Source organism: Bolinopsis microptera, chromosome 11 (assembly GCF_026151205.1).
Source record: "Bolinopsis microptera isolate Bmic1 chromosome 11, MBARI_Bmic_1.0, whole genome shotgun sequence".
Classification (NCBI taxonomy): Eukaryota; Metazoa; Ctenophora; class Tentaculata; order Lobata; family Bolinopsidae; genus Bolinopsis; species Bolinopsis microptera.
Window position 1 is genome coordinate 10,597,171 of NC_087082.1, and position 16,581 is coordinate 10,613,751.

At 40.0% G+C, this 16,581-nt stretch overlaps 2 protein-coding genes across 3 annotated transcripts in view; both read left to right on the forward strand.

Annotated features, from left to right (window-relative positions):
• Nucleotides 1-288: 288 nt before the first annotated feature.
• LOC134822804 (arginine kinase-like) lies at nt 289-1,615 on the forward strand. Its single transcript, XM_063834067.1, has one exon. It carries the CDS (start codon nt 318-320, stop codon nt 1,476-1,478), a length of 1,161 nt encoding a protein of 386 aa, XP_063690137.1. The 5' UTR covers nt 289-317; the 3' UTR covers nt 1,479-1,615.
• A 477-nt stretch (nt 1,616-2,092) lies between these two features.
• LOC134822797 (threonine--tRNA ligase 1, cytoplasmic-like) overlaps nt 2,093-16,581 on the forward strand; it is a 117,286-nt gene continuing 102,797 nt past the window's right edge. Inside the window, exon 1 of one of the 2 annotated variants that reach the window (XM_063834055.1) lies at nt 2,093-2,103. The gene's annotated coding sequence lies outside the window, so the exon portion shown is untranslated. Of the gene's footprint in view, nt 2,104-5,395; nt 5,423-16,581 lie in introns of those variants that run through there. The other variant, XM_063834054.1, reaches the window with a different exon arrangement.

Consider the following 16,581-nt stretch of genomic DNA (forward strand, 5'->3'; position numbering starts at 1 on the left):
AACTTAGCGTGAATCGTTTCAATTAATGCTTCTTACAAATCGTTTTTAAAATTACATCTCTGGTCGAAGTTGTGTTTATAAAGGAGCAAGTCAGGAATAATGAAAAATTATCTGCATTATTATATTAAGTGTGTGGAGTTTCTTGCAGTTGTTTGTTATTTTATTAATGTATCTTCATTAGCGTGTATTTGTTCCTAAAATGAGTTTTGCGAACATCTGTACACAACTTCACTCTGTACTTGTTGAGTTTTCACAGATTTTTTAATTTATACACACGTTTTGGTTACATAAAATTTAACTCAACTAAAGTCTTCAGGATGTTCGGAAAGTACAGTAAGGCCATTTATGGCGGCATAGCAGTGGCCGGGGTTGTTGGGGTTTGGCGTTTCACGAGTTCGGGAAATAGTTGTAAACCATTCCCCACCATACGATCCAAACACTCTCTTGTGGCAAAGCATGTGACCCCGGAGGTGTGGGACAAACTCTCCAATATCAAGACCAAGACTTCAGGTTTCACATTGGAGAAGGCGATGGCTACAGCTGTTGAGTTTGACAACCAGCACTGCGGGATCTATGCGGGAGATGCAGACTCATACAAAGATTTTGCTGCTGTGTTTGATCCGCTGATTCAAGAGTATCATGGTATCAGCCCAGATGCCAAACATACATCAGACATGAATGTTGATAAGATTAAAGGAACGATCGATCCACGAGCACCTGTTCACTCAGTCAGAATCCGAGTAGGTAGATCCTTTGAGGGATTTGGCCTGTCTCCTGGTATTACAAAACAACAGAGACTGGACTTAGAAAAGCTTCTGCAGAATGCATTAAACTCATTGGGCGGAGGTCTTAAAGGAGAATACTATCCTCTAACAGGAATGAAGGAGACGATCCGACAGCAACTCGTAGATGATCATTTCCTCTTTGTGTCTGGAGATCCAAACCTTAAAGTTGCTGGGATGGAAAGAGATTGGCCCGAAGGACGTGGAATCTACCACAATAAAGAAAAAACTTTCCTGGTTTGGGTAAACGAGGAGGATCAAACACGCATCATCTCAATGCAGAAGGGAGGTGATGTCAGAGCAGTCTTCAAAAGACTAGCTGCAGGAATAGAAGCCGTTGGAAAGTCTGTGAAAGCAGCCTCGGGAAAAGAATTTTTACTGGACGAGAAGTACGGCTACATTCACTCCTGCCCTACAAATCTTGGAACTGGAATGAGGGCATCGGTCCATGTTGACCTTCCCGGATGGACAGCTGAAGGTCTGGGTACACTACAAGCACGATGTGAACAGCTCAACTTGCAGCCCAGAGGTACAAGAGGTGAATCTGGTGGACAAACTGGAGTAACCTATGATATCTCCAACAAGCACAGACTAGGATATTCAGAGGTGGAGCTAGTACAAACCATGATAGACGGAGTCAACACTTTGTACAAAGAAGATCTAAAATTACAGAGAAAACATAAATTGATCCAATAGATTGTGGACACTACAACATTCGGACTCTCGTAAACAATCTAAATTGATCGCAATTCTAGTGAACTGGACTTTTGACATCTAATTTTATTTAACAAACAATGTACATATGTTATGGAATTAATACCTAATAAGTAAAAGCATTGTGGTTATTTCTCTAAATTTACGAAGAATTAAACCCAAATTGCAATATTCGTTCAATAATAAACAACAATTATAATGATCAAGAAGAAGATTCAAATAATATAATAATATCATGAATGGAAAAATAAATCAAGAATAAGTTACCTTTGGCCAGTTCCTTAAATTTCTCCTCTGCTCCAGGGTCTTTATTCTTATCGGGGTGATATTTCATAGCTAATTTTCTAAACGCTCTCTTGATATCTTTCTCCGATGCATCCTTCTTTACACCTGATCAGGAAACAAAATGAACTTTAATTACGCTCAAATTCATTGATTTAAAGCTAGTTTCGTAGCCGGATTGAAACGATTAAAATGTAAATTTGAGGCATCAATATTAATCTACTCAGTGCTCCTATCACTGAGAGTAGCCGCTCTATGTAATTCTAGTGAACATAGAACATAGTTTTAAACTAATTACAACACTATACATCTATTACATTTATTGAGCATTATGTAACGCGATGGAGATATTTTAAGCGGGTAATATCCTGTGACCTGTCCAAACCCAGGATATAGAACATGAATACTTTGTTGTAACTTTGTACCAAAAGCATCAATAAAAATAAGAATGTTTATCGAAGAGAAAACAGAAACTTGAAGATCTAGAAACTATTGTACCTACCAAGTTGCTCATAATAGTCGGGAACAGAGGCAACGACACAGAGGACTGAGAGGAAAACAACGAGACTCTTCATGATAACTTCCTAAATAGCCTTCAGTAAATTAATGATATAATTATCATGTTCTTGCATAAGTATTACTGTTTCAGTCCTTACCTTTTATTCAAGTAAAGTTTTGGGTAGTTTAGATTAAATACTCCTGAGTATAACTATAAACCTATAAGTATTACTGTTTCCAGTCCTGACCTTTTATTAAGTAAAGTTTTGGGTAGTTTAGATTAAATACTCCTGAGTAAAACTATAAGTATTACTGTTTCCAGTCCTTACCTTTTATTCAAGTAAAGTTTTGGGTAGTTTAGATTAAATACTCCTGAGTATAAGTATTACTGTTGGTTGCAATAGTGTTGATTGATCCATAGTACTTAATATAGGGTGTTTACTGTTTAGGGGGGGGGGGGGGGGGGGCAATGGGTATTTTTTTGTGAAACTTGATTTCGAGATAGCAGTTGACCAACAAACTAGGACCAGTGACCGAACTTTTGAGGGGGTCCTGGACCCCAACCACCAAACGGTAGCCACGCCCATATTTGGTCCAAATTAGGCCCAATTTAGCCAAATACCCTGACCCTGAACATGCCCAAAACCCATATTTTATGTGTCAATTTAGGCCTCCAAAAAAATTTGGCGGCCAAATTCTGAATTTTGCAGTGCAAATTTTGGAATTTGTCCGCCAAATTTTTTTGGAGGCCTAAATCAAAATTCGGCTTCCCACAATAAGGTCGAAATGCGATTTAGAGTCGATTTCGAAAATTTCATGCAAAAATTTTGAAAACTTATTAAGTTATTTCCAAATTAATGAAATCAATTCCGCGAATATCACGGGCAATTTTATAGGGTGTTCATTTTTTGGGGTATTTTCGCCTTAGTATCCATATTTAAACAGATATAACGCTATAACTTACAGAGAATATGTAGTTTAGGCTTACCTTTCATATAAAGCTAGTCTCATCCAAAATATTGATATTTGACCAATTTATGGGACGAAATCTATTAAATTTGGTACATATGCCAAAATATGGGCATATGGTTTTTGGCTCATAACTCAGTCATTTTTTGTCCAATCTTGATGAAATTTCACATACGAGTTCAGGAGACCACTAGCTACAAGAAGAGTGCATAAAATATGGGTTTTGGGCATGTTCAGGGTATTTGGATAAATTTGGCCTAATTTGGACCAAATATGGGCGTGGCTACCATGCGGGTACCGTTTGGCGGTTGGGGTCCGGCACCCCCTCAAAAGTTCGGTCACTGGTCCTTATCTCGAAATAAAGTTTCACAAAAAAATACCCATTCCCCCCCCCCCCCCCCCCCCCCCGCCCCCCCCCCCCCCCCCCCCTCATAACTCAGTCATTTTTTGTCCAATCTTGATGAAATTTCACATACGAGTTCAGGAGACCACTAGCTACAAGAAGAGTACATAAAATATGGGTTTTGGGCATGTTCAGGGTATTTGGATAAATTTGGCCTAATTTGGACCAAATATGTGCGTGGCTACCATGCGGGTACCGTTTGGCGGTTGGGGTCCGGCACCCCCTCAAAAGTTCGGTCACTGGTCCTTATCTCGAAATAAAGTTTCACAAGAAAATACCGAGTCCAATCACAGAAAGTTAACCATTAACTAAAGATGAGAGCTTGGACATCGACAAAAATCACACTCCAAACGACGGGGGAAGAGATAAAAGGAAAGTAAGCTGCTGGGCTCAACTAATTTTGATAATTCAGTTAAACAAAAATTTCAGTTAAACAAAAATTTCAATTTTATGCCATTTATTACAGATTAAACAAGTTTACAATAAATCAATTTGATATTTAACGAAATCCTAATTCAATGTGCAGTATGGTTGTCACTCTTTAAATAGATTAGATATAGGTTGACGGGGCAAAGGAGTGTGCGTGCTGTTCGCTATTACCCACACCAAACGGCAACCTAGTAAATGTTTTGTATGAACACCGGTCTCCATCACGATACAAAATTAGGATTGTAGAATTTATTGTATAACTATTAGTGCAGTGGAGGTAGCGGTGTGGTGCATTAATAGAGTGACAGCCTACTGATTTAGAGTTGTTTTTAAGTGAGCATAATGGGTGTATTTTTGGATCTAATGGCAACTTTAAAATTTGTTCTTTTAATCATTTATTAAATATCAGTTTAAAAATATATAAATCTGGAATCTGTTCACTCTGTGAACCAGTCCTATAAAAATTTCAAAAACCCTCCTAAATTAAATATTAAAAACGTCTCAGTAATGGAAATAGTCATACAATTAAGATATTAACCAAATTCTTAATATCTACCTAGTAAGAGAAAAATACCTACCTAAGTCAATTTCTACCTGTAATACACTAAATATTAGGTTAAATACATAGGTGGACACTCAAGGAGACGTTGCAGCAATGCAATTTTACTCCATAGCCACTAGACCTATAATAGACCTATAATAGATGATCTCAGAGCTTATGCAGAAGCAACCATGGTGTGGTACGCTGATGACAGCTCTGCATGTGGAAGCTTCATACAACTTCTTCAGTGGTGGAATAGACTTTGTGACATCGGTCCGGGATATGGGTATTATCCCAACGCTAAAAAGACCATTCTAATTGTCAAGAATCTTAAAGACCAGGCTGTAGCAGAGACACTATTTGGGCATCTTGGAGTAAAGATCACGACATCTGGAGAACGTCACCTTGGTGCAGTGGTAGGATCAAAGAAATACAGGGAAGATTACATCAAAGAAAAAGTTGAGAAATGGATAACAGATATTGAACAACTTGCTGATATCGCTTCTGAAGAACCACAGCTGGCTTATTCAGCCTTCACCAAAGGAATATGCCACCGATGGAGGTTCTTCATGAGAACAATACCTGACACTGCAGAGTACTTTGCCCCACTGGAGAGCAAGATCATGCATGTGCTCATTCCAGCCCTCCTCGGTCGTCCAGTCAACCAGCACGAGAGAGATATCCTCGAACTTCCTGTTCGTTGTGGCGGGCTAGGCATCATCAATCCTGTCAGAATAACATCCCGTGAATATGCTTACTCAGTAGTTTTAATACTTTCAACACTACTATATAACAAATAATTTGAGGACTAGCAATGGTTATGTTAACAATGAACTAGAGACCTTGTTTGGACGATGGGGGGCTCAAGGAGGATGGATCACTGCTCCTAGAAAATGAGTTGAGTTGTCAGTTCGGTTCGTCATGTGTTCACATACCACTAGTCACTACACCTAATAAAAAACCATTGCTAGTCCAAAAAATTATATAGTAGTGTTGAAGTATTCCAAGATAGGCATTCTCTGAATACCTGTCTCAACAAATTTTTTGCCCTGAATTTATTTATTTTTACTCTGAAAATTCTGCTCAAACAATTTTACCTACACACTTAACAATTTCAAACCAAATCACCCCATCCAAACCCAGTTTGTCCTGTTGTTGTTAGTGTGTCTGACCTTTGAATGATTTACATATTTTTGAATACTTCAATCACTCTTTTGAAAGTTCTTGAAAAAATTCTATTGAATCATATTCCCACTTAACCCACCTCATATCACTCACAATGAACTGGCTGATGCTCTTCTCCTTTCAGGTGCAGGGGTCTGTCCAAGCTGGCCCCCTGGACTCCGGACATATCTCTGATATCATATCATCATGGCTACTACCTCAAGTGCTAGTACCCAAAGGCGTTCCCCCAGACACACTCCTCCTCCTACCAACCCAGGATCCAGAGCTAGCATGTCACCATCCGGCAGAGGAGCTTCCTCCCAAAAGAAGAAACCTCTAGCAGACAACAAAGCCCTGCGCAGGAACAGCCCTAGTGCAATGGCCCAGAAAGCTGTGCTGGGTAAACGCCCATCAAAGTCACCCCAAGAACAACCAGAGACATCTGTTCTTAAACCTCCAGGTAATCTGGTTATTGAAAAGATCAGCCCAAACCTGATATCAGCTTTAGAATCATCGAACCTCAGAGAGAGCCCCAGCAGTCCAATGAGCCCTCTGTACAAGTCCTTTCCTCCATTCTCCCGTGCTGAAGAGTCAGCTGAAGAACTTGAAATCCAGGATAAACCTACAGTAAAACAACGGGCTTCAAAGAGTGATTGTCCTTGCCGATCAACATCAGATGGTAAGGAATGGAAGTTCAAGTGTACCAGATGTTTTCAGCACTGGCATGCTTCCTGTTGCAATCTCAAGGGTGCTAACAACATTCAGCACGATACACCTCTTGAAGCTTCTCTGAATATGATTCTCTCAGAATGGCTATGTCCATGGTGTTTCGATACATCATTCCCCAGACCAGGCTCCAGCATGTCAGCCAAGATGGACAACAACCTAAAGAGCTCTGTAGACTACAGCCAGAACATACAGGCTATATCAGATGCTATTTCTAATGCTGTTGGTAACAGTATGCCTACTGTGGAGATTGTATCCCTGGAGACAAGACTGAAGAAGCTGAGTCAAGAGATTCATGAATTTCAGCAGTCCAGAAGTCCATCTGAAGCACCACCTGCTACAGAAATCCCCCTCCCTAAATGCACAGAACCTCCAGTGTGTGATTACCTGGTCGATGTGCTAAGTGCTGAGATCCTCAAAGAAGTTACAGAGTTTCTCCTGGAGAGCCAAGCTAGTAATAAGTTCATCCCGAAGAATGGAAGACAGGTCCTCAAGTTTGGGGAAGACTACTCTTATACTGGTGATTCAGACCCACCCCTATCCCCCACAATCCCAGCACCCCTTGCCTCAGCCATAGACGCAGTTACATCAAAGTGCAGACTGACCCATAAGCCCAACTCCATCCTAATAAACTACTACCCTCCCTCAGTTGATACCACCACTAGTAGCAAGCTCCCTTTTCACTCTGACGATGAGTCTGAGATTATTGCTAACTCAGAAATTGCTACTATCAGCATAGGCGACGTCAGGAAGGTGTGCTTTAAGTGCATCTATGAGACCGGAAACGAAGCCTCAACTGAGTATGTTCATAGTGTGAGTCCAGAATCTAACTCAGTGTATGTGATGACACGATCGTCACAAGCCTGGTATCGTCACGGTATTGATGAAACAGGTCCTGCTGAAACTCAGTCTTCTGTGCAGACAGGAAGGTTCTCCATCACACTGAGAACTGTGAGCAAACAGTTTAGCCGGAGCTGCATCATCATGGGCGACTCTAACACCAAGCCCATCAAGTTCGGTGTCGGTACTGGAACCCTTGGACAGTCCTTCCCAGGTGAACGTGTTAAAGCCAACAAGGTCAGTGCAATAGACCCTAAGCTCTGCATTGGTTATAGCAACGTCATCTTAGTTTGTGGGACCAACGATCTACGAGTTGAAAATGTGCAGTCACCTGGTGATATACACCAGCTGGTAGACATTCTCCACCTGAAAATCCAGCAGATCCAGAAACTGTGCCCTAAGGCGAAGTTGTTTGTCACAGCAGTTTTACCGTCTAGACTCCCTAAGATGAATAAAAACATTATGGCATTCAACAGCTTGGTTGATGAAATGTTGTACTCTAGCTTTAACCAGACTGTATGGCACCTTGGTGTTGGCCACTTTTTAGACGGTAAAGGGTTGCTTGCTATGAAACTCACGAGAAATGGTGATGAAATCCATCTCGGAGAGCTTGGTATTGCTAAATTTGTGAGATGTCTGAAACAGTGGGTGTATGTGAGGGAGAGACAGGAGAGAGTAAGACAAAGGAAGGCCACCCGACCAGTGGGAGTTTATCCCACTTAGTTTATCATGATTATGAAACTTATTAAAGATGTGTGCGACCCTTGTAGTAAATACATTAATATTGGCCAGCCACTCTTAGAATGTGAAAATTGCAGCAAAGTTGTTCATACTAAGTGCTTCAGATCCGCGAAATTTACAAGCAAAAACGGTCTATGGATGTGCAGTGATTGCTGTAGTACAATAGAAGATAGGTATTGCCCATTTCCAAGCAGCCAAAGATATGATGATTCAGATAAATTCTATGATACAAACAACCAGGAAGATGTCACCATAGCTAAATTCTCTTCAATACTTGAAGACTGTAAGCGTTACACAAAACAAGAACTAGCAAACTCAATCAGCAAACTTTTTCCTGAGAAAAATAAAAATTCTGCTTATCTGCCCGCTCTGTTTTGCAATATAGATGGGTTTGCTAGTAATTTTGACAGCTTTTTAATAGAACATAAGACCCTCCCGTGTAATTTTGATGTCATTGGATTGGCTGAGACCAACATCGATCCAAGCCAACAAGGCTTATACCAAATCCCCTCCTATACAACATTTTGTCAAGTACCATTCCCTGATAAGAAAAAAGGAACAGGAGTATCCTTATATGTCTCTGATCGCCTGAATGCTGTAGTAATCGAAAATCTATCTCACTGTACAAAAGATATTGAGTGCTTATTTGTTGAAATTACTCTTAGCTCGGGTGATAAACTGACATATGGGGTTGCTTATCGTCCTCCAAATGGCTGTAGTGAGACCTTTTGTCAAACTCTTGAGGATATATCTAAGCAGTTGGCTGGTAAAAAGTTCCATATTCTTGGCGATTTTAACTCTAACCTCCTCAATGTACAAACCTCCAGCCAGCTATTTGAGGACACGTTACTTCGTAACAATATGTATCCTACTATATCACTTGCTACCCACTTCCGTCCTAACTGTAAAAACTCATGTATTGACAATATCCTCACATCAGAGATAGATCATGTACTTCTCTCCGGTGTATTGAATGATAGGATTGGTGACCATGCCTTTATATTCACCTTCACGTCAATTCCTACCGAAAACAGTACTGAAAAACTTAAACATGTTCGCTACTATGATTATTCAAGTTCCAAACTCACTAATTTTGTTAATGAACTCGAGGTGAAGGTGAATGACTTGACTCCCTCGGTAAACTTCAATGAGTTCTTAGACTGCTTCAATGAAACACTTGATAAACACTGTAAGCTTGATGTACCAAAAGTTACCAAAAGGACACCCAAACTTAACCCGTGGATTACCGATGGAATCATTGTCTCAGTTGAAAGAAAACATGAACTCTGTAGAGACTGGTCAAGCACTGTAACAAATAGAAACCCTGAGGGTAATGTACTGCTCTATAAAGTCTTCAGTGACTACCGAAGAATGCTTAAAAGTATTATCAAGGTCGCCAAACGATCGTACTACTGCAATGAAATCCATAAAAATATAGAAAACAGCAAAAAAACGTGGCAGATAATCAATGAGCTCAGGGGCAAGAAAAAGAAGCAAACTAAGCCTCCCTTTATCATAAACAACGAACGAATCATGAATCGTAGAGTCATAGCCAATGGATTCAACTCTTACTTTGTTTCTATTGCCCCTAAGCTCAATGAAACACTTAGTAGCAGTGAGGCCTCTGGTTTACCAATTCTCCCTATAAAAACATTCTATGATTTCCTTGGAAAGACTAATGAAAAATCGATTATGTTAGAAGACTGTACACCTTATGAGATAACGGAAATAATAAAAGGATTTGAAAATGGAAAAGCAAGTGATATTCCTGTTAGTGTAATCAAAAGATCATCTCACGTAATTACACCGATCCTTAGTCGATACATCAACATCTTAATGTCTAATGGCACGTTCCCCGACGTTCTAAAGACTGGTAGAATAACTCCTGTATTTAAGAAGGGAAACCCTGAAGAGATAGAAAACTACCGCCCAATCTCTACTCTCTCTATATTTGGTAAAATCTTTGAAAAGATCATTTACTCAAGAATATATTCGTTTGCTAGCTCACAGGGTATAATATCTAAAACACAATTTGGCTTCAGGCAGTCACACTCTACTTCACATGCAGTTAATCACTCAGTAAACCTTATAACTGAATCTCTAAAACTTAAGCATCATGTCTTAGGCATATTCATAGACCTTAGCAAAGCTTTTGATACAATAGATCATGGTACATTACTTGTCAAATTACAGGGCTATGGGATACGTGGGGTGGCAAATGATCTTATAAAAAGTTACTTAACAAATAGATCACAATATACTGAAGTTGTTGGTGAGAAATCTGACGCCTTGAAAATACAGTTTGGAGTCCCTCAGGGTTCGATTCTTGGACCTCTCTTATTTCTCCTATATATTAATGATATCGCCAACAGCTCCAGTTTGGGATCATTTGTCACCTTCGCTGATGACACCAATATATTTGTGACTGGGAAATCTAAAAAGGAGGCATATATGCGTGGTAATTCTCTTTTAGCTAGTTTATATTCCTACATGCGAGCAAACAAACTCCATGTCAACTTGTCTAAATGCTGTTTCATTCACTTTAAACCAGCATCGTCCTCCCAGACTGACAATAATTCTGAATATACTCTAACCATTGATAACTTTCCAATAAAACAAGTTGCATCTGCTAAGTTTCTGGGAGTCGTAATCGATGAAAAGCTAACCTGGGAAGAACATATAAAATCACTTAGGCGTTCTCTCAGCCATGCAACATCAACTCTCTGCCGCCTACGCTGCTCCCTCCCAGATTTCTTACACCGCCAGTTGTATTACACTCTATTTGAATCACACCTCTCCTATTGTATCACGGTTTGGGGTGGGGCAGCCAAAACTCGTATAAGTTCTGTATTCAAAGCACAAAAATATTGTCTCAGGGTACTGTTTGGCGACAGGGAGGCATACCTAGATAAATTTAAGACCTGTGCTCGTGCTCGACCGTTTGGCAACCAAAATCTGAACAAAAAATTTTTCTTGAAAGAGCACACGAAACCTTTGTTCAAGGAACACGGAATACTTGCCGTCCAAAACCTGTACACTTACCATTGTTTCCTTGAGCTCTATAAAATCATGAAATTCCGTGCTCCGATTTCCCTCCATGAAAATTTCACCTGCTCAAGTAGGAAACCCACCCTTATACTAAGCCAAGCAGACCCCCCTGACAACTTCAATAGCAGAACGACTCGTATTTGGAACGTAATTGTGCCTAAGCTTGGTATACGTGACTACTGTCTAAGTGTGGCCTGCCTGAAGTCTAGGATGAAGCAATCACTGCTCGTCAACCAGCATAACCATGCTGATCTTGATTGGACAAACAAAGATTTCGAATGCTCTAATCTAAATTTTGACATTAAGTCTACCCTAGGGTCCACACATCCAAAATGATTATCTTGAAATTGAAAATTAGCTGGGTGTGCATTTTCCTTTGTCTTACTAACGTGTGTGAGCGCAGTGTAGTGAGAAAGTGTTTTTAACAGATTTATTATTAGACTTAGGATTATGATTTTTAATATATTACATTGATATAAGATTTATTTTTGATAGGTACTTAATAAAGTTGATGAATTTCCCTCCCTATTAAAATTTTAAACCCATTTAGTGAAAATTGATAAACGAAGATCTAGATATTGATACATATTATAACCAACATTGCTTATATTCTGCCTTGTAAACAAAGAGCAAATCTTCTTAATGCCTTCTTCCTGTCCTAAAACTAAAACTTCATCCTATTAAAGTAAAGGCCAGTTGTTACCACAAGCTATTATACCGTCCCTCTCAAAAACATGCCTCAGCCTCCATCAAAAACAATTTTAGTTTTCAGTCCTTCTAGTTTCCAAAAATCTACCGAGCTAGTGTTCTGGTGTGCACAAAAGCCCCTAAGCCCGTGCATTCCTTGCCCCGCTAGCTGCCAGTCCTTGACAAACTTCCAATAGCAAAGATCAACTAGTCATTTACAAATTGAGCACTATACAATTTTAATTGTTTTAAATATTTGACTTTGTAAAATGAGCTAAAACATTGATTTATTAGTTTCATTGATTTATTAGTTTCATTGAGTAGCAGTAACTAAAGACCACGTGAGTTTGATCAACCAACAAGACCCGGATATCACCAAGCTGGACATGGGCAAGATAAAAGAAAAGAAAGAAGAACTGAGGAAACAGAAAGAGGAGTTTCTCTCTCAAAGGTTCAAGGTGCTCCACAAAGAATCAGATCATCAACTAAAGAACCACTTAGACCAATCAAGAGAGAAGGGAGCCTCAACATGGCTTTCGACACTACCACTGAAAGACCTCAACTATGTTCTGAACAGGCAGGAGTTCCAAGACAGCATACGCTTAAGGTATGGTTGTGTGAGGTTCTTGTAATTGCACTTATTCAATGAAACCAGGTAATGAATGAGGAACAACTTACAATGAACTGTATTACATAGAATAACCTAAAGGGGGATGTCGTTAGATAATAGTATATAAAATAGGCTGACATCACACCCTCTCTTCAAAAGTTGAAAAACCCAATTCTATAAGAAAATTTCAAGCCCAGTTAAAATCGTATAAGGTTAACAATGTTCAATAAATTAAAAGAATTAATAAATAGCATCGGTTTGTTTGAGTCAATTTCAAATACCCTAAAGATATCGACAAAATAATAATTTTAAAATATGAACTTGATAAATCTCTCAAAAACAAAAGTGTTCTCATACATTCTCGAAAACATGTTCAATAAACACCATATCAAAATAGGTCAATAAAAATCATAAATAATTCAATAACTCCCCTAAAAACCATATAAATCTGGCGGTACAAACAGGTTTAGAAAACTATCAATGTATCAACTAATAACATTAAACACTATTGCATTGATTACAGTCATAATGAAAAGTGTTTATAGATTCAAAAGTCTATTCAATCTGGTCAATGAGTCTATTACCTATTACAGCTTAAATAGAGACTCTGCCTGAGCGTGTAGCATTAGATGAAGTAGGTATAACCTCTGCAGTAGCGACCTCTTCCGTAGTTTCGGTACTCTCCTCAGTAACGATCCCCGTCTCCTTAATGGTTTCCTCAGGATCCCTTAGGCAATCCTCTATTGCTTCAGGGCTTTCTGACAGAACATGTTCCCTAAATCTCCGCATATCAAGGGTGTCTATCAGTGTCTGATCCAAAAGGTTTTCCACCGGCGATGTAGGTGTAGTAGATATCAGTAGTGTAGGATCCGGAGCCTTTATGGTACTGGTAGTGGGTAACGATGGCATGATGATCTCATGGAGTCTTGGTGTGTTTGTTGCTTCCACCTCTTCAGTATCTGTTGATGTTCTGCTTGCAACGGGTTCTTTTCTGGTGCCTGCGTCCATCATCAGGTTACTGTGATAAATTCTATGTTTACCCTTAGAATCTGTGATTTCCCAGTTGACATTGCTGAGTTTCCTAACAATGTGGAATGGTCCATCAACCCATTTAGGCGAGATCTTTTTATGTTTACCATGTGTACGCTTTATTAGCACTCGGTCTCCTTGCTTCCACTCCTTACTCTCCTTTGAGGCATTCTTGTCATGTTGAATCTTGTATGCTTTCTTGGCCATGTCACGATTGTGATTAGCTGCTACTAAGATCTCTTCTTGACTGAGCTCATTGGTAATACTTGGTAGTTGGAAGAAATTATCAACTGCTAGTCTAGCATCTTTACCAAAAGTACATGAGAATGGTGACGCCTTAAGCGACTTGTTCATTTGACTGTTCATCTCTAACACAGCTTCTGGAAGAAGGGTATCCCAATCTGTTACAGGTATCTGCCTTGCTATTATCATAGCACGCAGTCTGTCTTTAACGGTTTGAATTGATCTTTCAGCCGATCCATTCCCCTGTGGGTGGTATGGGCTTGAGTGGCGCTTCTCGATACCAAGCTCATCACACAGTTCTTTGATGGCTGATTTGTCTACATTAGGGCCTTGGTCAGAGACTAGAATCTTAGGTACTCCATAATAGGCAATATGTTTCTCCCAAAATACTTCTTTGAGGACCTTAGATGTCTGATTGGGCAAAGCCGTAGCGTTTATCATCTTGGTACATAAGTCGACACACAGTATGAAACAACAATTACCTTTGGGCGATTTAGGCATTGAGCCTATATCAAAGGAAATCATCTCATGGGGTTTAGGGACATCAGTGATTATCATTTCAGCCTTATCAGGTCTACTCTTGGCTTGAATACAGGTTCTACAGTCTTTGGTGAAAGCATCTACCTGTTTAGATAAACTTCTCCACCAAAACCTAGCCCTGATTTGGGTTGCGGTTATCTCTGGCCCGGGATGGCTTTGGCAGTGGTATTCCTGAATTATTTTATCTTGAAGGCTTGGTGGCACTACAATACGTCTTCCCTTATACAACAGCCCTGAGCTGTCAACACTTAGATATTTAGTGTTTTTATAAGGTCCTCTAGAGATAACCTTGTTGCTCTGTATTCTAGATGTAGTCCACTTAATCCAGGCATCGTTGTCTTGGGCATTTTTCAATGAGCTGTCATTCTCTCCATCTTTACTCAACTCAGCATAAATGTGACTTTCTGCTTCTGCATCGCTTCTTTCCGTTTTAATGTCAGTCTTTACCGCAATTCTGCTCAGACTGTCAGCTACTCCATTCAATTCTCCAGGGATGTACCTAACTTCATACTCAACAGCCTCGAGTTCATTTAACCATCTCATTATCTTGTTCCGGGGGTCTTTTCGGTTGCGGATATTTTTCAGTGGCTCGTGGTCTGTATGGAATGTTACTTTTCCTTCACAGCAATACACTCTCCATTTCCTTAGGCAGCTGATAATAGCCCAAAGTTCTCTATCAGTAGCATCCCATCTTGTCTCCGCCTTGGTTAGTGTCTGGGAATGGAACGAGATGGGGCAGATTTGACCAATTTTATCCACCTGATAGAGCATACCTCCCACCGCGATGCCAGAGGCATCAGTCTGTATGTGAAACGGTTCCTTCCACTTTGGTAGGTGGAGGTTGTTCACATTGCCAAGCTTGTCCTTTAACACTGTGAAAGCTTCCTCTTGAGTTGCACCCCACTCGAATTGCACTTTCTCTGAAACAAGGGAGGTTAATGGTTTAGCTAGTGTGGAATAATTCTTGATGAATCTTCTGTTGAAATTAGCTAACCCCAGAAATCGTTGGATTTCTTTCTTGTTTTTAGGTTTAGGGAACTGCTTGACTTTATCTATATTAGCTTCAGAAGGACCCACACTAACTCCGTCAATAACAAATCCCAAGAAGTCAATCTTGGTGTAGCCAAATTCGCATTTGTCAACTCTGAGTGACATGTTCATTTTCCTCAATTCATTCATGACGATCTTAAGCATACTCACATGATCTTCCAGATTCCTGGAGAATAGTATCAGGTTGTCAGAGTAATCGTCCAATCCAGAACCATCTTGAGTCTGCTCCTTAGTCATGTTCTTCTTAGCACTCTTCACAATAGCATCCATATTCCTCTGAAAAGTAGGACCTGAGTTTTTGAGTCCGAATGCCATTCTTAAACATTGGTATTTACCACGCGGCACGCTAAATGCTGTTTTATGTCTATCTTCTTCAGCGATAGGCACACACCAGTAACCAGCCGCAAGGTCAAGTTGCGTAAAGTATTTTGCGCCTTGGCATTTGTCTATAAGCTCGTCTATGTTAGGTAAAGGATACGAGTCTTTAATAGTGCCCTTATTTAATGAACGATAATCAATTACAAAGCGTTTATCCCCATCCTTTTTATCAACTATGATTACATTGCTGTTGTATGGCGATGCAGACGGTTCAATGATCCCATTCTCTAACATTTCGTCAATTTGGCGGTTGATGTGTCCCATCCATTTTTCAGGGACTCTCCTGGGCTTATCAAAGCTAACTCTATTAGTTTCGCTTACAATATAGTGTTGAGGACCCTTGTATTTGCGAGGGGCTTTGGGGTTAGATGCAAAAACATTTTTGAATTCATCTACCACATTTTTAAGATTACCTACTTCTTCATTAGAAAGCTCCGGGTTGATGTTGTATGTAGGTTGTTTGTCCTCGCTGAGTAGGCAGTATACCCACTGTTCGCCCAGCTTAACGCGACCCTTTTCCCAATCAAATCCGGTCTTCCCAAACTTCTGCATAAAGTCCGTACCAAGGATAACCAAGTCCGGCTGGGCGGGTAAGAATGTAGGTTTCATCCAGTGAGTCTGGGTCCATCCCGAGTGAAATATCACATCACACTGCACTGGGTCCCCTGTTTTCTGCTTACCACCGATCCCATTAATAGAGCCCCCATCTTTAATTTTATCTTCTAGTTCAGGAAGCAATTCAGCACTGATGAGAGATGTGTTTGCTCCACTATCCAGGAGTATTCTCGCTGCAACTATTTTACCATTGTACTGAATCTGTCCGTCTAGTCATAAGTTTGCTCTTCTCCCATTGTCTTTCTGCTGCGGACGTTGTTTGTTTCCTCTAGACTGCCCCTCTGGGTGTCCC

Bases quoted from the DNA above. Each gene is read 5' to 3' on its own strand.
- LOC134822804 (XM_063834067.1), top strand. From the start codon at position 318: ATGTTCGGAAAGTACAGTAAGGCCATTTATGGCGGCATAGCAGTGGCC.